Genomic DNA, 21,835 nt, shown 5'->3' on the forward strand with positions numbered 1-21,835 from the left:
CTCCCATAATACACAACCGTGCCCTGGGTCTCCCATAATACACAACCGTGCCCTGGGTCTCCCATAATACACAGCTGTGCCCTGGGTCTCCCATAATACACACCCGTGCTCTGGGTCTCCCATAATACACACCCGTGCCCTGGGTCTCCCATAATACACAGCCGTGGCCTGGGTCTCCCATAATACACACCCGTGCCCTGGGTCTCCCATAATACACACCCGTGCTCTGGGTCTCCCATAATACACAACCGTGCTCTGGGTCTCCCATAATACACAACCGTGCCCTGGGTCTCCCATAATACACAGCTGTGCCCTGGGTCTCCCATAATACACAACCGTGCCCTGGGTCTCCCATAATACACAACCGTGCTCTGGGTCTCCCATAATACACACCCGTGCCCTGGGTCTCCCATAATACACAGCTGTGCCCTGGGTCTCCCATAATACACAACCGTGCTCTGGGTCTCCCATAATACACAGCCGTGGCCTGGGTCTCCCATAATACACACCCGTGCCCTGGGTCTCCCATAATACACAGCCGTGGCCTGGGTCTCCCATAATACACAACCGTGCCCTGGGTCTCCCATAATACACACCCGTGCTCTGGGTCTCCCATAATACACAACCGTGCTCTGGGTCTCCCATAATACACACCCGTGCCCTGGGTCTCCCATAATACACACCCGTGCCCTGGGTCTCCCATAATACACAGCCGTGGCCTGGGTCTCCCATAATACACAGCCGTGGCCTGGGTCTCCCATAATACACACCCGTGCCCTGGGTCTCCCATAATACACAACCGTGCCCTGGGTCTCCCATAATACACAGCCGTGGCCTGGGTCTCCCATAATACACACCCATGCCCTGGGTCTCCCATAATACACACCCATGCCCTGGGTCTCCCATAATACACACCCATGCTCTGGGTCTCCCATAATACACAACCGTGCTCTGGGTCTCCCATAATACACAACCGTGCTCTGGGTCTCCCATAATACACACCCATGCCCTGGGTCTCCCATAATACACACCCATGCTCTGGGTCTCCCATAATACACAACCGTGCTCTGGGTCTCCCATAATACACAACCGTGCTCTGGGTCTCCCATAATACACACCCGTGCTCTGGGTCTCCCATAATACACAACCGTGCTCTGGGTCTCCCATAATACACACCCGTGCCCTGGGTCTCCCATAATACACACCCATGCTCTGGGTCTCCCATAATACACACCCGTGCCCTGGGTCTCCCATAATACACAGCCGTGGCCTGGGTCTCCCATAATACACAGCCGTGGCCTGGGTCTCCCATAATACACACCCGTGCCCTGGGTCTCCCATAATACACAACCGTGCCCTGGGTCTCCCATAATACACAGCCGTGGCCTGGGTCTCCCATAATACACACCCATGCCCTGGGTCTCCCATAATACACACCCATGCCCTGGGTCTCCCATAATACACACCCATGCCCTGGGTCTCCCATAATACACAGCCGTGCCCTGGGTCTCCCATAATACACAACCGTGCCCTGGGTCTCCCATAATACACAGCCGTGCCCTGGGTCTCCTACAGACATATGTGAGGCTGCTAAGTCTGAGTCCGGAGATCCGCAGCCAGACCATGTAACATGGATGTGAGCAACTGGCGCAAGGGTCGGCCGCCTGTGTATCCTATACACTTCTATGTCCCACAGTCTCCCCCTTTCTTACCATTCTCTTGTCTTTCTGCCTTATCTATTATTACAGTGATGAGTGCCGCTCTTAGAGACCCCGCTGACAGATATTGCAGGCGGTAATTGCCTGTAAATTCTCAGGATTTGGTAGTATCAGTACACTATTTATTTTTCCCACCCCAGGTGACAGGTTTGACGTCCCATGGTTCTGTGTGTCTCTCAGTGAAGCGACCGAGAAATAACGATTTCTGGTACTCGCCGTAAAATCTGTTTCTCATTAGTCTTTATTGGGGGACACAGCGCCCACTCTTGGTTGCATCTATTCGTTATTTTTCTCTCAGGGTGTAATTCAGTTTTTTTCCTTTAATGTTTTTGTCTCTCCCACTGCTTTCTCACTTATCTGAGGGAGCCTGAGGCCAGCAGAAGAGGTATAGTTGCTGGGGAGCAGCCACTTTTCATTTAGAATGTAATAATAGTGTCAACCTCCAGGTGGCAGCAGACTATTCCATGGTTTTCTGTGTCCCCCAATGAAGACGAAAGAGAAACAGATTCCAAAAATCTTTATTTATGTTTAATTAATGATTTGTGTTCCGCAGCCTCATGGACTTTCAGTAGTGCTCACATCACCAGCGGTATTTTCATTTACCGGATCCATGTGCCCAGAGCGCCACCTAGAGGCAGCGGAGATACTTGGTAAGAATTTCTCACTTTTGCACTAAAGAAATATTGAGTGAATTTTTATTTACCTTTAAAATTTCTCACTTTGTTGACAAATTGTTAATTGAAAATTTGTGGCAAATAAATGGCTGAGTGTGATAGATTGTATGCAGTGTGTACAATGACTAAGAGATCTTTGTGGTAATCATTTTTATACATTAAAGCTGCAAGCAATTCACTTTTATATTGGTAATGTATTAACCCCTTAATGACCGCCAATACGTCTTTTTACTGACCTGAGATATAAGAGAATAACCTCCCCATACAGGTGCCAATCCAGCAGCTGTCGGCTGTCCACTATAGCTGACAACTTGCTGCATCAGCCACGATCAGTGTTTGCACCGTCCAAATCTGTTTAACCCCTTAGATGCTGCTGTCAATAGTGACTACATCATTATAAATGGTTAACAGAGTGTGGAGGCTTCCTTTTTATTCCAATTGGTGCCCTCAGATCATGATTGTGTGGTCCTGATGTTTGCCAATGACAATTCATGACCAAATAGCGGCCTTAGAGTCTTGACGGCTGTTATAACCTGTTCAGAAGTTAGAGACTTTTAGGTGGTAAAAATACACATTTTCATTTCTGTCATGCCACTTTGTATTAATTCCTGAAAATCACCTGAAGGGTTAATAAACTACATGACAGCAGTGTCAGAGGGTGCTGTTTTTAAAATGGTATAACTTTTGGGAGTTTCCCAATATATGGGACCCCTAAATGCAACCTGGATAGGTACCTAAAAAAAATAATTCTAAATTTCTTTCAAAAAAATGAAAAATGACTGCTACATTTTTAAACCTCCTAAAATGCTCACAAAATAAAAGAACATTTTACAAATGGTGCTGATGTAAAGCAGACATGTGGGAAATGTTGTTATTATTTATTAATTTCTGATATTTTGTTATAAACACAAAACATATCGACCTAAATTTACCATTAACATAAAGTATAATGTGTCACGAAAAAACATTCTCAAAATCACTGGGATTTGTTGAAGCGTTCCAGAGTTATTACCACATAAAGTGACACTGGTCAGATTTTAAAAATGTGGCTCCGTCACTAAGGGGCTATACCGTATGCCAAGTTGTCTCCTCTAATCCCGAATGGTTACTGCTGTGGCATAGATCAGGAAGTAACAAAAAAAAACAAAAAACCTGTCTTTCTCTTAGTTATGTAATATACCAGAAATGCTTATAATGAAATCACTATGTATTAAACATGCGCAGGATCCAAATGATAACTTGGTGTTTTGTGCCTTTCGTGATATGAGAGAGGTGTACGGTGTAAATAGCATGCCGTGTTTTATCATGTGTAAAGCACAATGTTGGGCCTCCAATCACATATGTTTTTGAACAGTTAGTTTCATTTTTAACAAGAGACAAATGCAATTAATGTGAAAAATAGATCCGTTGCATAAAAATGGTAGCAAAGTAGCCTCATTGATCATGATGGGATCCTTCTGGGTTCTTTAATGTTTTTAATTTTTAAAACAGAAAAAGTGCACCGTTTATATACAGTATGTAAAATAGGGGGTAGGTCAGTGAGGGATCAGTGACCTGTCATAAGCCATCATTATGACTATCTAAGCAGAGCACCACATGAAGACCCCCACAGGCCGCCCCGGAGCACGAGCATATCATTAACTCAAAGCTGAAAATATAGATTACACAACAACCACAAGACTTGGTCTTCTGTAAACAGATGGGTTCTTGCAATCGTTTCCTCACATGACCACTAGGTGTCACTGTATAATCACTTATCTTCCTTTGAACTATGGCAGGGCAGAGAATCAGACATTAATAATGAAATGTGCTAGGGACTTAATAGTCATTATAGCAGTGCATGGGAAAAATTATAAAATGCTGCATGGCTCATGATAAATGTTACTTTGTTAAATGCGACACATGGCTAGACCCTACGACGCATAAATACCTGCAGCACATCACAAAATTCTTCGTATTTTAAGTGTCACAAGTATGGTGGTGACATTTTTTATTTTTTTTTTTAACTAAAACTAGTTTACTGGTATTATTTTTTTAAATGATTTATTTATTTTTGAAAATTGGTTCATGGTCATGACTTCATATTTATGACAGCTGGGACCAATAATGGGGCAGACCCTGACATACTCCGGAATTCCTAAAGTTGCTCATCCGCTTTATACTTCACTCATAGTAAAGCGGCTTTTGATAAATTTGGTCTGTCTTAAATTGCGTCCCAAGCTTGCCCACAGTAGCACAACTCTTTCTACTCTCTATTCCTGGAAAACAAAGAAGAAATATGCAGATGAAATAGAACGTAATCTTACTCCATCGCTGTCTTACTATACACAGCTCCCAGTGTTAAAGGCTGTATCCGGGATATTTTTCCCCTACGGGCCTAAAAACTTACAGGCAGGTAGTTGTTATAGTTGTTAACTATCTGTCTGTTCTACCTGACTCCATCACAGAGCGGCCACTGATCGCTCCTGCCAGTGATTCTGCTGCTTCACGTCACCAGAGCAGCTCTTCCTCTCCCACTCTGCTCTGTTGATGGGGAGTGACTGCTAGCGTCATGCTGATTGACAGCCGTCTCCCTGCAGCTGGCTGTCAGTCAGCATGATGTCAGCAGAGTGAAAGAGAAGCTGCCGCTCTGTCAACGTGATACCAGCATAAGCCACAGAATCGCCAGCAGGAGTGGTGCCGGGCACAACAGGAAGGAAGGTGGGCAGCAACTTTGCCAGGTAGTTCTTAGGTCCATAGTAAAAGAAAAATAGTCCCAGATAACCCCTTTAATTCTTGCTGTTTTTTTTCTGGCTAGTTAACAACTTTAGTTACAAGCATTTAGTGCAGCTATTTGATATATTGATGGAGCACGTCACCTGCAATAGTCTGCAGGGATATATTTCTGATTCTGATTTTTCACTTAAGATGAATTGAAAACGCTATCTGGCCATGAAGAAAGTATAATTATAGTCACAGGGCATAAATATATTATCCTGGTTAGGAGCATGTTGTAAAAAAAAAACTCCTGATCCCCTTAACTTGTTAGATAGTATGGAATGGACTCCAACGATATAAGACCTACATGTGTCACGCAGACTGGAGTACTGCATTCATTTAGTAAAGATACAACATTTTATTAATATAATATGTAGTAATAACAATGAAAGCAAAAAATATTAAGAAGTTTGCCAAAAATAAAAATATCCAAGAAAAATCCAAGGATTTGCAGCATAAATACAGCCAGGTCACAGTCAATATATGAAAGTTCATATGTCACATATAATAAGGAAGACACAGAAACTGCATAATCACACAGTCAAAATGCAATGTATCTAGTGAGGCTATGTTCACACATTGCATTTTTGCTGCGTTTTTTAATGCAAATTTTAAAAGCTACGAGATTTCAGAAATCTCATGCACAAACATTGTTTTTTTTTTCCAGACTTCTGCATTTTTGTGAACTGGAGCTTGTCACCACGTTCAGCACTTTTTCAGCTTTTTTTTATCCATAGAAACGAGTAAGTGCAAAAATGCAGCAAAATACACAGGTATCAGGTTTTGTTGCAAAAACCTTAAGGAAGTTGCATCATGATTTTTTTGGACACTAAACTTCATCAGCATGCACAAGAGACAATAAAAACACGGCAAAAGAAAAAAAGCAACAAAAACGCAGCAAATACGCAGGAAAACTTGATTTTTGTAAGCGGCTTCTTTACTGCCAAGAGAGCAGGTGTTGTCTGCAGAAAAAAATATGCAACATGTGAGCATAGACTGATGTGTAAGGCTAGGTTCAGATTGTGTTAGTGCAATCCGTTTAGCGCGACCGCTAGCGGATTGCGCTAACGCAATGTCTTTTTCGGGGCCGCGTTCAGGGGTCGCGTTAACGTCCCCGCTCTCGCAGATCCCCGATCTGCGAGAGCGGGGAACGGACCTCTGGCGCGCCGCGGACGCTGCAAGCAGCGTCCGAGGCGCGCTACAAAAGACCGGCACATCGCTAGCGCGTGCCGAAAATGACACGCGCTAGCAATGCGCTCTAACATTGCCGGCAATGGGAGCGCTAACGGACGCGGTGCACGGCGTTAATTTCGCCGTGCAACGCTGTCCGTTAGCGCTATCCCATTAACGCAATGGGAACCTAGCCTAAAAGAAGTGACAATGACCGAGGAAAAGATCAATATGCGGCCATGAACTGTTAGGAAATGAAGAACAATATCAAAGAGTATGATATAAATGCAGATCTCAGGGAGAAGTTCCTAAATGAATAAACAATGGGATCAAAAAGTGTAAAAAGAAATCTTATGGACAGCTTATCCATGATAAGAAAGTATATAGAAAATCCAGCTCACCATAATGTGTGTGTTACTGTAGTCCGGAGCAAGAAAACATTTCTGCCAGAATCGATGATTAAGCGTGCCTTGACACGTGAGGATGCTTTTACTATTTTGGCAATGGTTTAACTGCAATTTGAATTTTCTACCAAATAAAGAAGACTGCACCCGTGAAGCTGGATATTCCTCTTCTATTATAAGAAGAATGTGCAAAATTCATGTAGAGTCCCCAACGCGCGTTTCGCGTGTGCTTTCTCAAGGGGAGTATTCCCTGAATGCCTGACTTGATAGTAATATTTCCAGTTTATGTACCACTGTGCATGCACTCAATGAAAGACTCTCTCTGAACCTTCTGCATGATCTAGGTCCTTCTGCACATGTCTACAACCCACAGTTAAAGCTGTCTGTTTTCATTTAGGGGCTGACGTCCGGACCGCCAAAATCAAAGATGCTGGGCTTATTTTGGCAGACACACTACGGAAGTTTCTCTTTGACCTGAATGTAGATGATGGCCTGGCAGCTGTGGGCTACAGTACGGCTGATATTCCTGCATTGGTTAAAGGAACTTTGCCTCAGGTGCAGTTTCCAAATGTAGTACTGTACTATAAACTCTAATGTATTGTCCTCCTTGTTACCATAGTTTCAGGAACCCTCAGGACCTCCTGAGCAATCAGATCTTTGTATGACTGGATCCTGGGTCATTGAAAGAGAGGAGTAATGAACATATTATTTAGGACTTGTTTTATGGAGATAGGCCCATTATCTGGATGTTCCTCGCTTTGTCAGGGCCACTAATAAAAATTATCCAAAAACATAACACAGTATGGCCAAGTGAAAACATGACCTCAATCACATTTAGATAAAAGTCAGCCATCATCTAATGGGTATGGAGCCTCCCTATTCTATCCAGACAGATGTTGTCCTGGGGGACTGAGAAAGATCTGGTCCTTTTATTAGTCGCAGAGATTAGCCTCTGCCAGAATGGTGTGGAGGGGGACGGAGGAGTCTGAAAGGGGTCTATCAGCAGCTCTCTGAGAGTCAGCCGAGCTGAGTGTTCCTGTGCATTGGGGACTCAGGAGATATAGCTGTCAACCGAATGATCATTATCTAATGTATGGCCAGTTAAAGGCTTTATTGTATATCAGAGGCTTTATTGCAGATTATGGCAGATTTGGTGATTATTTTGCCATGTCAAGATGGCAGAAATCACAATGGGGTGTCAATGGTGATATTCAATATGTGATGGTTCCCTCTGTTTTTTTCACTTTTTATTATAAACCAACAATGAAGTGTGAACACAGCCTTAATAAATCCAGGTATTAAGTGTAATCCTCAATAGTGGACTGTATTTATAAAGTATACTTGGGTGGTCTCACAAAGTGTATGCAGGAGGGAAGGGGCTCAGCAACATACAGTGGCTCATCCTCAATATACGGGTAGGAGGAGCGCACATGATGAGCTCTGTGCGTCTTTCAGAAGGAAGCAGCTGTCAGTGTCTTGTGTCCTGTTTTTATAGATATATGATAATTTGCATTTCTTATGAGAAGTTAGAAAATACTTCATATCTGTCACTATTTACCTAGACGCTGACATACTATCATAAAATCCCCCCGAACAGTGACTCTTCACTTGTCATAAATACAGTACATGTATCCTTCCCTGTAGCCAACACTCACCTGTATTTTTTATTTCCAGACATTAAAGTATGGAAAGCAGGCTCAATTTGAGGATTCTTAAAGGGAATCTGTCACCCCTTTTTTGTGATATGAGGTAAAAATATCCTTCAATTTAGCATCAGCTCTGCATTATAGCAGTACTTTTGATACCCCCTGACTCCCCACCTTTGATGACTAAATAGCATTTTTGTCTCTCCTGCGTGTAAATCTCCTCGGTCCGGTCCGATAGGCAGGGCTAATTCTCCTTCTCTCCCCCCCCCCTCCTCTGTTTGCTGTATGTAGTGAGATCTGTGAATAGCACAGATCCCGTAGAGTTGCCGCTCGTGCACATTGAAATGGCCTCTCGCGCGTGCGCAGTATGCTTTGCCCAGCTGTGGTCAAAGCATAAAATCATTATTGCGCATACGCCCGCATTTTTCATTACGTTCTTCGACCCCTTGCGTGGCAAGACTTCTGGGGCATAGAACGTAATGAAAAATGCCGGTGCATGCGCAATACTGATACTGAGAGGGCAATTCAATGCGCACGCGCGGCAACTGTACGTGAACCCAGGAAGGAGGAGAAATAAATGCGTATAGCAAGACAGGAGGGTGGGAGAAGGAGAATAAGCCCCGCCCATCGGATCGGACCGAGGAGATTTACATACACTACAGGAGAGATAAAAACTGTATTTATTCATCAAAGGTGGGGAGTCAGGGGGTATCAAAAGTACTGCTGTAATGCAGAGCTGACGCTAAATTGAAGGATAGTTTTATCTTATATCACAAAAAAGGGGTGGTTATTGCCAGTTCTTTCTGACGAGAAATACTTGTATGGATACAGTAGTATATAGCCAATGAAGGGACATAGCTGGCAGGAGGCAGGCATGGCATAGTCTATTAATGTGCCGTGGGGGCAATAGAGTAGACTAAAAAAATGTGAATGTTCACCTAATATCAGCCAGATTTAGGATAAAACTAAGACTGTAATAGGATCCATCAGCAGCACCTACTTGCTGATGGTTACCAGGTAGACTTATAAAATGTAGAGACTCGCTTTTACTTTGTGAACACAAAATAGTCATATAATTATAGGATCATTATTATTTTGTAATAATTTTCAGTACCTGTTTTTTTTCGACATTTTAGGAGCGAGTTACAAAGTTGTCCCCAAGGCTTCACTCTGAAGAAGACCTGTCAAAGTTGTTCGAAGCATCAATGAAACTTTATTGATTTGGAGTTCACATGGATGGAGGAGGCTCTCTGGGTATTAATAAATGATGTCTCTTACAATGGGAATATTAATAAGAATAGTCTGTGACCTCGACATAGGTGCTAAGACCATGCTGGAGACACAGTATACAGGATGTACCGTATATAGAGCTGGGTTGCCGACTTCTATTTTTCTGAACGACTCATTAGACACAATGGAAAACTATAACAAGTCATAGACATTATAAGTATCTACAGATTGAAATACTGATGTGAAAAAATTAGCCGCATTTACTGTGAACAATAACCAGTTCAAGCTTTTCCTGCTTTGAAAAAATACTGAACGGATCAGTTGATTTTTTTTATTATGGTCTGTGCAGGAATTTCTAGACAGTTGGCAACCAAGATATAGAATTATATAATCATATGTCATCCTGCGCTTTAGTCCTTGAGATCCGATCTCATAGACGTGAATTAGTGTGAAAGACATGTTACAATAGATATATTAAAGGGAACCTGTGATGTGAAAAACAGGTATGGGGTTAATCTGCAGTTTTATAGCTTTGGTACCCCCACTGAGAGCCCCGCTACCGGGAGGAAATTATCTTTATTCCTCACGGCTTTCAGTCATGTGGGTGTCGCTGTCGTGGCTTCAGTCACTGTTCAGTATACAGTGAGTGGTGGCTGTAACCTCCCCCCAGCACTGACTGACATCCAGCTCTAAGGCCATGTGCACACGTTCAGTATTTTTCGCGTTTTTTTCGCGTTTTTTCGCGTTTTTATACGCGAAAAAAACGCTTACATATGCCTCCTATTATTTACAGTGAATTCCGCATTTCTTGTGCAAATGTTGCATTTTTTTCCGCGGGAAAAAAAAGCAACATGTTCATTAAATTTGCGGAATTGCGGGGATTCCGCACACCTGGGAATGCATTGATTTGCTTACTTTCCGCATGTGGCTGTGCCCACCATGCGGAAAGTAGGCAGATCATGTGCGGTTGGTACCCAGGGTGGAGGAGAGGAGACTCTCCTCCATGGACTGGGCACCATATAATTGGTAAAAAAAAAAAATAATTAAAATAGAAAATAGTCATATACTCACCCTCTGATGGCCCCAGGAGTCTTCCCGCCTCTCATCGGTGCACGCTGCCGCTTCCGTTCCTATAGATGGTGTGTGTGAAGGACCTGCGATGACGTCGCGGTCTTGTGATTGGTCGCGTGACCGCTCATGTGACCGCGACGTCATCGAAGGTCCTGCACACACACACCATCTATAGGAACGGACGCCGCTGAGGAGATCAGCTGTCTACAGGTGAGTATAACCATTTTTTTAATTATTTTTAAACATTCTATCTTTTACTATTGATGCTGCATCTATAGTAAAAAGTTGGTCACACTTGTCAAACACTATGTTTGACAAGTGTGACCAACCTGTCAGTCAGTTTTCCAAGCGATGCTACAGATCGCTTGGAAAACTTTAGCATTCTGCAAGCTAATTTCGCTTGCAAAATGTTAAAAAAACGGGAAAAAAACGCAAAAAAAAAATGTGGATTTCTTGCAGAAAGAAATCCTGACGTGTGCACATACCCTAATGCTGAGCTGGCTGTCAGTCAGTGCTGGGGGCATGGTTACAGCCGCCGCTGAGCAGTGACTGAAAACTCGCAAGTCGCATCCCTATGACTGAAAGTCCAAGGCTGCTGGGAAGAATAAAGAACATTTCCTCCCAGCAGTGGGGCTCTCAGTGCAGTCACCAGGCAGCTTCAGAATGCTGTTACTCTGCAGATTAACCCCATATCTGCACATTAATAGCATGTTTTTACATGACAGGTTCCCTTTAACTGTACTGTTGATGGAATGATGCGGTGTCAAAAAGCTTTAAAAGAGAACCCTTTTGATACCATGCAAAGAGAGTTCTATTTTGGAGTGTTGATAATTTCACTGGTATCTCACGTTTTAAAGCTGTGAATATTTAACCTACAGTGTACCATATCGGATATACCAGTTGGGTATATATTTGGGTATTCTGAATTCAAATTGAAAAAGCATGAGCTAAAGTTGGTATAAAATGGCTAAATTCATCCATTGTCTTTTTCATGTGGAATATTAACTCATTAACAAATAGCGCAATATAGCAACAACACAGCGGCAATTTTCCATTTAAGTTGTATCTGTTCCTTGTACTATACATTGTAATAAATGTTTCTTTAAAATGTAGATTTTAAAACTTTTCTTTCTTTCAACCGTATTTACAATGAATGTAAAAAAGTGTACAGTCTCCTGTTAAAAAGCCAGATTTTTACTAATGTAAGGCTATGTGCACACGTCCGGATTTTCTGCAGAATTTTCCTGAACAAAACCAGTCTTTTTCTGCAGGAAATCCGCATGCGTTTTTTTCCGGAGCTTTCCCAATGCAATTAAATAGCTGTAAAAACGCGAAAAATCAGCAAAATTAATGAACATATTGTGTTTTTTACCGCGATGCGTTTTTTTCGCAGAAAAAAAATGCAACATATGCACAAAAATTGTGGAATGCATTATAAATGATAGGATGCATATGTATGCATTTTTTAAGCGTTTTTATTGCGAAAAAAACGCGAAAAATCCTGAACGTGTGCACACAGCCTAAAGAAACTATACCAAGAAGAATCACTTGATAACTTTTTTTTTCCCTTTGATTTCTCTCATAATCTGTACAGATCCATTGAGAAACAATCTGAAATCCTTTTGAGGGGGAAAATGACAAAATCTAAAATATTGTAGTTACATACGTGTTAATACCCGCTTATGATTGTCAATGTGGTTGAATTCAGAATTACCCAATCATATCTAAACTCATGTTAAATAGTAGTAAGTATACAGCTGCCGTCATTTATAGTGATTCTGAGTAACCCTACGTATAATTTATGTATTCTCGTAGGATTTTTCTAACATGTTCTTAGTTGCATTTTACAGCAAAAGTTATAGTCGGATAACCTCTTGAAACAAAGCAAAGGGATCTCATTGTTGAAAGTTTCCAGTCAGAAGACGTGTGCAAAAAATTTCCAAGACATTACCTATAACATGGAATACTGTGAATATTGTCATCAAGAGGCTTAAATTTGACATATCAGTGACGTTATTTACAACATGACGTCACTAAAAGAATTGATGAAAAGACGAGAAGAAAAGTTGTCTGGAAATCTGCCACAGCAACATTAGAGGATCTGCAGAAATTTCTGGCAAGTACTGATTGCGTACTGCATGTGACAACAGTCTCCCGTATTCTTCATATGTCTGACCTATGGGGTTGGGTGGCAAGATGAATACCTTTTCTTGCAAAGAAAAACATCCAAGACTGGCTATGTTTTGCCAAAACCTACATGAAGTGTGAATTAAAGCATGTGAGAAAACATGTTATTGTCTGACTAGACCAAGGTTGAAATTTTGGGGCCATAATTCCAAATGGTATGTTCAGTGCAAAGCCATACCCACAGTGAAGCATGGTGGAGGCAGTATTATGCTTTGCAGCTGTTTTTCAACAGCTAGAACTGGGATTTAGTCAAGTTGTATGGAATTATGAACATTTCCAAATATCAGTCAATTTCAGCAAAGTTTTCAGGCCTCTGCTAAAAAGCTGAATACAATAATGGAATTTATTTTGTCAGCATGACAATGACCCTAAACATACCTCCAAATCAACAAAAGAATGGCTACACCAGAAGAACATCAATAGACCTGAATCTATTGAAAATCTGTGGGTTGACCGGAAGAAGGTTGTACATAGGAAAAGACCTCAAAAACTGACAGATCTAGAATTTCCAATCTTTGCCCACTCCAGATGTGCCATGCTGATCAACTCCTACCCAAAAAGACTGAATGGTGTCATAAAGTCAAAAGGTCCTTCAACACCCAAAAAGATTTTGTTTGTTTTTTAATTATGAAACATGAAAATTGAACTGCATTAGAAATATGAAAAAATGAGGGCGTTTAGCGCATAAATCGCAGCAGGACCATTACCCCTCCACAGAGAGAGATTTTAGTCTAAGAAGAGGATTCACAGTAGGTTCCCATTCAGATGAAGATGTTTATTCTCAGCTAGGAAAGGAAAGTCTAGGTCCTGGTATACGAGTGATGCCTTAATGTGGCTACCAGGTACACATGAATTGGCCGATTTATGCGCTAAACGCTCTAATTTTTTCATATTTCTAGTGCAGTAATGCAGTTCAGTTTTCATGTTTGCATGTTTTGGCGCCGCAGTGTGCTGCCTTATTTATTTAACATTATACGAGTTGGTGACTCTAGGTTCAGCACCTGTTCACACTTAGTCTATGTTTGGATGTGACGGTCAGTTTTTCGAAATTAGTATTCACCAACCATTGTGACTGTCATGGTTTGCTGGAAGTTGTAGCAATAGCTAGAGAGATTAATGCCTTACAGAATGAAGCAGGGGCTGACCTATGTAGAGGCCCAAGAGATAAGGGGCCCACTACCACCTCCAATGCAGGTGGAATTTTGCATTATGATGAGCTATTGGACTGCAAAGGGCCCATATATTGTTTCTGCACATGGGGCCCTCTTCTGTCTGTGTCTGCCAGTGGAATGAAGCATGTTATCAGCATTATTATTCTAATCCTATTAGTCACAACACAATACTAAAATGAACAATTTACATATTTTATCTGGGAATTATTGATCAATAGCTGTGTGACATTATGAAAAAAAAATGGGTCTGCCTTTTTCCAGAAACGACTCCACTCTTGTACATAAGTAGTGACTGGTATTGGAGAATGCAATCTAAGACACTGCTCCTTGGCAAGTGGTGTCTTTTCATGCATACCCTTAAAGGGAACCTGTCAGCAGGATTGTGCACAGTAACCTACAGTGTCAGGTCGGCGCTGTTAGACTGATTAAAATGATACCTTGGTTGCTGAAATCCGTCTTGTGGTTGTTGTTTAATCTTTATTTACAGTTTTGAGTTAATTATATGCCCATGCTCCAGGGCGGCCTGTAGGCGTGGATCTCTATATGATGCTCTGCTTAGCTATTCATACTGAAGACTGCTGACAGGTCACTTATCCCTCAGTGACCTGCCCCCTAGTTTACATAATGAATATTATATACATATCTCGGTGAAAAGAAACCCGCCTGCAGGCAGGCACTGGTGGTGGCAGCTGCGCTGCAGCAGAATCGCATGGGTAATGTGTATAGTTAATTTGATTGCTGTTCTCCTGATACTCATAAAAAAATATATTTGAAAATGGCGCCTACACAATAGCAGCTATCAACGATAGCTGCTATTGTGCAGGCGCGAACCTTGCCATTTTCAAACAATTTTTTTTCCCAAGAGATACGTTGGATGGTGCGGTGCAGTGACGTCATCGCGCCATCCATCGTTGACTGTTGCACAGAGGAGATGGTAGACCGGGAGCCTGGATTAGGTGAGTATGAGCTTTTTTTTAATTCTTATATTACTGTATAGGGGGGCATAAAATGAGGGGAGGGGCTTTGCTGATGGGGGAATAAAATGAGGTGAGGAGCTGTGCTAATGGGGAAATAAAATGAGGTGAGGGGCTATGCTCATAGGGGGTAAAATGAGGGGAGGATCTGTGCTAATGGGGGGATAAAATGAGTGGAGTGTCTGTGCAGATGGGGGGCTCAATATGAGTGGAGGGGTTGCGCTGATTGGGGGATTAAAATTAGGTGAGGTGCTGTGTTAATGGGGGAAATAATGAGAAGAGGGGCTGTTCTAATGGGGAAATAAAATGACATGAGCTGTTTAGATGAGGGAATAAACTGACAGGCTGTGCAGATGGGGGGAATAATTTTAGAGGCTGTGCAGATGGAGGAATAAACTGAGGGGCTGTGTAGATGGAGGGAATAAGCTGAGGGGCTAGATAGAGGTGGGATAAAATGAGGAGCTGTTCAGATGGGTGAGAATAAATTGACGGGCTGTGCAGATGGGGGAATAGGCTGAAAGGCTGAGTAGATTGGGTGAATAAACAGCTGTGTAGATGGGAGAATAAAATTACGAGCTCTGCAGATGGGGAAATAAACTGATGGGCTGTGCAGATGGGTGGGGATAAAGTGGCAGGCTGTGCATATGGGAATAAAATTCGGGGCTGTGCAGATTGGGGAATAAGCTGAGGGACTGTGAAGGGGATAAAATGAGGGGCTGTGCGGATGGGGGAAATAAAATGAGGGGTTGCGCAGATAGGGTAAATACACAGGCTGTGCAGACGGGAGAAATAAACTGTGGGGCTCTGCAGATGGGGGAAATAAACTGATGGGCTGTGCTGATGGGGGGACAAAGTGGCAGGCTGTGCAGATGGAGGGAATAAGATTTGGGGCTGTGCAGATGGGGGAATAAGCTGATGGACTGTGAAGAAGGGGTAAAATGAGGGGCTGTGCAGATGGGGGAAATAAAATGAGGGGTTGCGCAAATCAGGTAAATAAACGGGCTTTGCAGATGAGCGAAATAAACTGAAGGGCTATGCAGATGGGGGAATAAAGTGAGGGGCTGTGCAGATGAGGCGAATAAAAAAAGGGCTGTGCAGGGGTGCATGAAAGGAGAGGCAGTGTGGGACATGAAAATTGGGGCTGTGGGGAATATCATACTGTTTGGAGTGTTGTTTATGGGCCATTATACTCTAAGGGGTGTTGTGGGTATCATCTTTGTATACTTGGGGGCTGTTTAGAGCATCATACTATTTATGGGGGTCTATGGTGGACATCATACTATATCATACTCCAGCGATGAGCCCGCACCTTTTCTGGCACATGACAGCTGATCTGATCAGCTGACGTGCCCCTAACAGCCGCTGGTAGAATTGCGATCCACCCGTGGCTGTTAACATGTTAAATGCCGCTGTCAAACTCTGAAAGCGGCATTTAACATGCAAGCACAGGAACCGCGTCATTACCTCCTTCCATCAGCAACCGTGTCAAATGACCGTGGGCCGCCAATGGATCGACATGACAATCAGAGGTCTCCTGGAGGCCTCTATGGTTGTCGCTGCTGGATTGCTATGAGTGCCACCTAGTGGTGGCGATCCACAAAAAAAGTCCCCACTCAGGTCTGTCATTTATCGATGGCTTCCACATTACTGGTTGTACAAAGGTTCTGGAAAAGCAAAATGGCTCTTCGCCCCTAAATAAATCCAGCAAGCTCTGCTCTCTAAAATACTAATGCCCCACAGTGTGCCTAAACTGCAGTTAGCATTTCTGTAGCGATGAGAGCCCACTTAATTTGCGGGGTGTATCTCCAGAAGCATGAACTGGGTAGAATGTACTTGGCACTACAATGTGCTGGTGACTACAATGGCAAGTTTGCAATTTTCACTCAGTAACATTGCGGCTTGTTTCTGGAAAACATCCCTGGAGTCAAATTATTACTTCACCTGTAGATAAATTCTCAGAGGGGTGGAATTTACAGAATGGGGTCACTGGAGGGGGGAATCTCACTTAGTGTTTCTGTATATGGAGTCTGCAAGCTATTCTACAAAATTTTGTTTACCAAAAGTCAAGTGTGACAAATTTGGTGCCATTTTTACCCAGTTCACAATGTGAAAATGTAAAATCTTAGGCTAAAACAAAATTTTTGTGATAAAAATTTAATTATTTTTTCTTCACTGCCCAATGGTATAAAATTCTTATGTGGTCAATATGATCACTGCACCCTTAGATTAATTGAGAGGCATAGTATGTAAAATGCGGTCGCTTATGGGGGGGTGGTCTGCTGTTCTGTCACCTCAGGGGCTCTGCCAATATTACATGGCACCCGCAAACCATAACAACAAAATCTGTTCCATAATATGGCTCTCTTTGCCTTCTGGGCTTTCCACTATGCCTGAAAAGTATTTCCCAGTTACGTGTAGGGTATTGGCGCTATCAGGAGAAATTGCACAACAAACTGGGAAGTCCATTTTATTCTTTCTTCACCGCCCAATGGGATAAAATAATGTGAGGCAAATGTGGTGTCAACATGTTCACTATTTAGGCACATCAGCGGCTCCACAAACTCAACACGACGTCCTCTATCTATTCCAGCCAGTTTTGGGCTTCAAAAGTCAAATGGCGCCTCTTCCCTTCCGAGTCCCCATGCACCCAGACAATAGTTTTCTACTACATATGGGGTGTCGGTTTACTCAGGAGAAATTGCACAATAAACTATATGGCCATTTTCTAATATTACCCTTATGAAAATGAAAAAATTGGGGCAAAAGCTAAATTTTTTTGTGGGAAAATGTAATTTATTTATTTCACGGCTCAACGTTCTAAAACTCTGTGAAGCACCTGGTGCTTCAAGGTGCTCACCATGCAGCTAGATAAGTTCCTTAAAGGGTCTAGTATCCAAGATAGTCATTTGTGGGGGGTTTCACTGTTTAGGCACATGAGGGGCCTTGTAAACATGACATAGTGTCCGCTGTCTATTCTAGCCAATTTTATATTCCAAAAGTGAAATGGTGCCAAACAATGGTTTTTCAGCACATTTTTCATATTGGTGTACTCAAGAGAAATTGCACAACAAATTGTATGGTAAATTTTCTCCTGTTACCATGCAATGCAACCATGTGAAACACCTGAGGGGTTAGTAAACTTCTTGAATGTGGTGTCGAGCACTTTGTGGGATGCAGTTTTTAGAATGGTGTCACTTTGGGGTGTTTTCTGTCATATAAGCCCCCAAAGTCACTTCAAATGGCAGGCATGTGTTCCCTAAAATAAATTGGTTTTGTAAATTTTGGTGGAAAAATTTGAAATTGCTGATCAATTTTTAATCTTTCTAACTTCCTAACAAAAACATTAAAAAAAAAAAAAAAAAAAATTATGATGATGTAAAGTAGACATGTAGTAAATGTTATTTTTTTTATTTTGTGTGATCTAAGTATCTATTTTAAGGGCCTAAAAATAAAAAATTTAAAAATTGCTACATTTTTGCCAAAATTCCAATATTTTCTCAAATAAACGCAAAAAATATCAACATAAATTTACCACTAACATATAGTACACTGTGTCACAAAAAAAAACAGTCTCAGAATTACTGAAATTTGTTCAAGCGTTCCAAAGTTATTACCACATAAATTGACGCTGGTCATAGTTGTAAAATATGGCCTGGTAATGAAGGTGCAAACAGGCTGGGAGGGGTGAACGGTTTTATATAAAGAGTCTATATATAACCTAGGTATGGTGGCACAAAGTGTCACTATGCTATAAATCCCTGCAGCGATACCACAAACTTCCACAAACAGTTTGTAAACAACGGATATAAAATGTAGAATAGTATATACCTAGGTATATACAGGTACGCACTGGGTAATAGCAAATAACAAATAACAAATAAGAAAGTCCTGTACAATATGCACCAGGATATATAAAAAAGTGCAGTGTCCCAGTATATTTCAATTTAAACCATCAGCTGTAACGGGTACACATCTGATAGGTGCAAATAGCATAAAGAATGGAATGCGTACAAGTCTTCCTACCTCCAATGTTGACTCTTTTGAGGATTTGAAGACTGTAGTGATGCTGCTGTTGTTCCAAATGAGTCCAGGTAAAAGTGTAAAAATCCAAACAAGTGGCTGCCCCGGCCGGTAGCAGCCACCTTAAACTAACCTCCGGGTGGAAGCGGGATCCTGCAGAGCCGGTGTCAGCGGTGAGTCCGGATGGTGTGCAGGACCTTTGTGACACAATAGATCATGTGACCGCTACCAGAGCCCGAGAGTGAGTACGGAGTGCAGTAAGGATCTAACAACCAACGCGTTTCGGAGATGACTTTCTCCTTCTTCAGGGATGATCCCTGCCCCGTACTGGTTGTCCTTATATAGCCTCTCATGCTATGAACTGATTATTGAAAGCCAGAAAGTTCCGTGCCAATATTCAATCCTCTTGGTGCAATAGTGTCCAAGATGAAAATCCATTTGGTCTCTATTCTCGACATAGCTTTAATGTAGTTCCCACCTCTCCAGTGTCGATGTGCCGTAGCTATGCCTGATACTTTCATCTGTTGTGCCAGTCCGCCATGATATACTATGAAATGCTGGGAGAGTGGGTGACCCATAAATTTATTTTTGATGTTACGGATATGTTCACTGATCCTTATTTTTAAGGATTGTTTTGTCCTCCCCACATACAATTTTCCGCAGGGGCACTCTATGGTGTATATTACCCCTGTCGTGGAGCATGTAATAAAATCCTTAATTTGAATTGTCCTGTCTCCTTTTTTAATATGCGTGCATTTTTGAATGGTGGTCTGTTTACATATGCTGCATTTGTGGCATGGAAAAAATCCCTTTAACTTAGTGTTGGAAAAGGAAGACTGTGTTAAAAAAGATTTTTTCTGAACCGTGGGGGCAATCATATTTCCCAAGTTTTGGGATTTTTTATATACAAAGCGGGGCTGGTTAGTAATCTTATCTCCCAGAATTTTATCATTCTTTAAAATGTGCCAGTGTTTCCTGACTATTTTGCGGAGAATGTTTGAATTAGTATTGTATTTTGTTATGATGGGGATAGAGTCCATAATTTCTTTAGATCTGGGGACTGGGTTGATAAGATCCTGTTTGGATTTTACTAGGGCTGTTTCTTTTGATTTTTCTAAGATTAATTCATCATATCCTTTTTCCAGAAATGTTTTAGTTAGTATTTGTGCTTCCATTTCAAAATCCTGAGGCCTAGAAGAGTTCCGATGAATCCTGGTAAACTGACTCTTCGGAATATTAAGCAACCAGCTGGGAAGATGACAGCTGTCCAGAGGAATGTAGCTATTCGTATCGGTTGGTTTAGTGAAGGTGCGGGTTTGGATTTTAGAGTCATGGATAAAAATGCTCAAATCTAAAAAGTTAATTTAAGTGGTATTGGTGGTGGAAGTGAACTTTAAAAAATATTGATTTTTATTTGTATCCATTAAAAACTGGTTAAGAGTATCCCAACCACCAGACCAAATAAAAGCGATATCATCTATAAAACGCCGCCAGAGGACCAGGTTCGCACTCAGACCTCCCCCCAGGTAAATATATTGTTCTTCCCAGCTACCCACATAGAGGTTGGCGTAACTAGGCGCGAACCTGGTCCCCATAGCGGTACCCCACTGCTGGGAGTAGTAGTTCTCCTTATATAAAAAGTAGTTGTGAGTTAAAATGAACAGCATAAGTTGTACGCATTCCTTTCTTTATGCTATTTGCGCCTATCAGATGTGTACCCGTTACAGCTGATGGTTTAAATTGAAATATACTGGGACACTGCACTTTTTTATATATCCTGCTGCGTATTGTACAGGACTTTCTTATTTGTTATTTGCTATTACCCAGCGCGTACCTGTATATACCTAGGTATATACTATTCTACATTTTATATATGTTTTATATAAGCAAAAAAAAAATTTTTGCTTTACAGGATATTGGCTGTTAAGGGCTTGTTCATTTCAGCGTAATATGCCTAGGTGTGCTATCCATGCTAAAATTATTATGTATCCCACTGGCCAATGTTATTCAATAGGGCTGTTCAGATGAGAAAAAAAAAACCTCCAACCCAGTTTGAATGACAGCTGCAATTTGTACTGAGCAGATTTTAACAGGGAGAAGGGACAGTGAGGAGCTGTCAGTTTGTCTAGGTGGGTAGAAATTTAATTAATCTTTCACAAAGGATCATACTGCCATTCTGTTGTAACTTGACCGCGGGCAGTAGCTATTGTCGAGCTGCTGCCCCATTGCACCCTGGCACTTTACAGGAAAATCATGTCCCAGTCCCAACTTACTGGCAAGTGTGGGGTGCATCACATTCACCTGTAGACCGCAGGCCTCTGCTTTCTCTAGGTCTTCCTCCGCAGGAGACGCCACACATAGCTCAGTTCATTGTTACAAGCAGTTATTTATTGGGCAGTCCAGTTTCATCAGACTGTAACATGACGTTTCGGGCACGACGCTTCTTATTCCTCGTTTCTTTAGTACAGTACATCTCCAGCATCGCTCTCCGTTCTTCCTGCACTATCCTCACGTTAACTGATTTTCCAGGGATTTTCTGTCCAATCCCACAGTACAACGGGATTACCTTCCCTTAATGCCGTTTCACTTCCACTTCCTCTGTACACTAGAGGATAAGGCACTCTGTGTAGTAGGAATATAAACCAGCTCACCCGTGATGCATAAACCAATCCTCGGGAGCACGGACCCGCTGTGTTCAGGCGTATAGAGTCCAAAAAAGAAAAGAATGTCCAGCTTCACCGAATCCATAAAAAAGAGTTTTCTTTATTAACATACTTTTAAGCATAGAGGATACAGACTTCAGCACAAGCCA

At 42.0% G+C, this 21,835-nt stretch overlaps 1 protein-coding gene across 4 annotated transcripts in view; it reads left to right on the forward strand.

The window, feature by feature from the left end:
* ADHFE1 (alcohol dehydrogenase iron containing 1) overlaps window positions 1–12,658 on the forward strand; it is a 47,448-nt gene extending 34,790 nt beyond the window's left edge. For 2 of the 4 annotated variants that reach the window (XM_077270592.1, XM_077270588.1), the window contains exons 13-15: window positions 2,272–2,368; window positions 7,121–7,278; window positions 9,506–11,780. In XM_077270592.1, coding sequence (XP_077126707.1) covers window positions 2,272–2,368; window positions 7,121–7,278; window positions 9,506–9,589 — 339 coding nt within the window. In that variant the 3' untranslated portion in view covers window positions 9,590–11,780. Of the gene's footprint in view, window positions 1–2,271; window positions 2,369–7,120; window positions 7,279–9,505; window positions 11,781–12,264; window positions 12,382–12,520 lie in introns of those variants that run through there. The other 2 variants (XM_077270591.1, XM_077270590.1) reach the window with 2 other exon arrangements.
* The last annotated feature ends 9,177 nt before the right edge of the window (window positions 12,659–21,835 follow it).

This window comes from Ranitomeya variabilis, chromosome 6 (genome assembly GCF_051348905.1).
Source record: "Ranitomeya variabilis isolate aRanVar5 chromosome 6, aRanVar5.hap1, whole genome shotgun sequence".
Lineage (NCBI taxonomy): Eukaryota > Metazoa > Chordata > Amphibia > Anura > Dendrobatidae > Ranitomeya > Ranitomeya variabilis.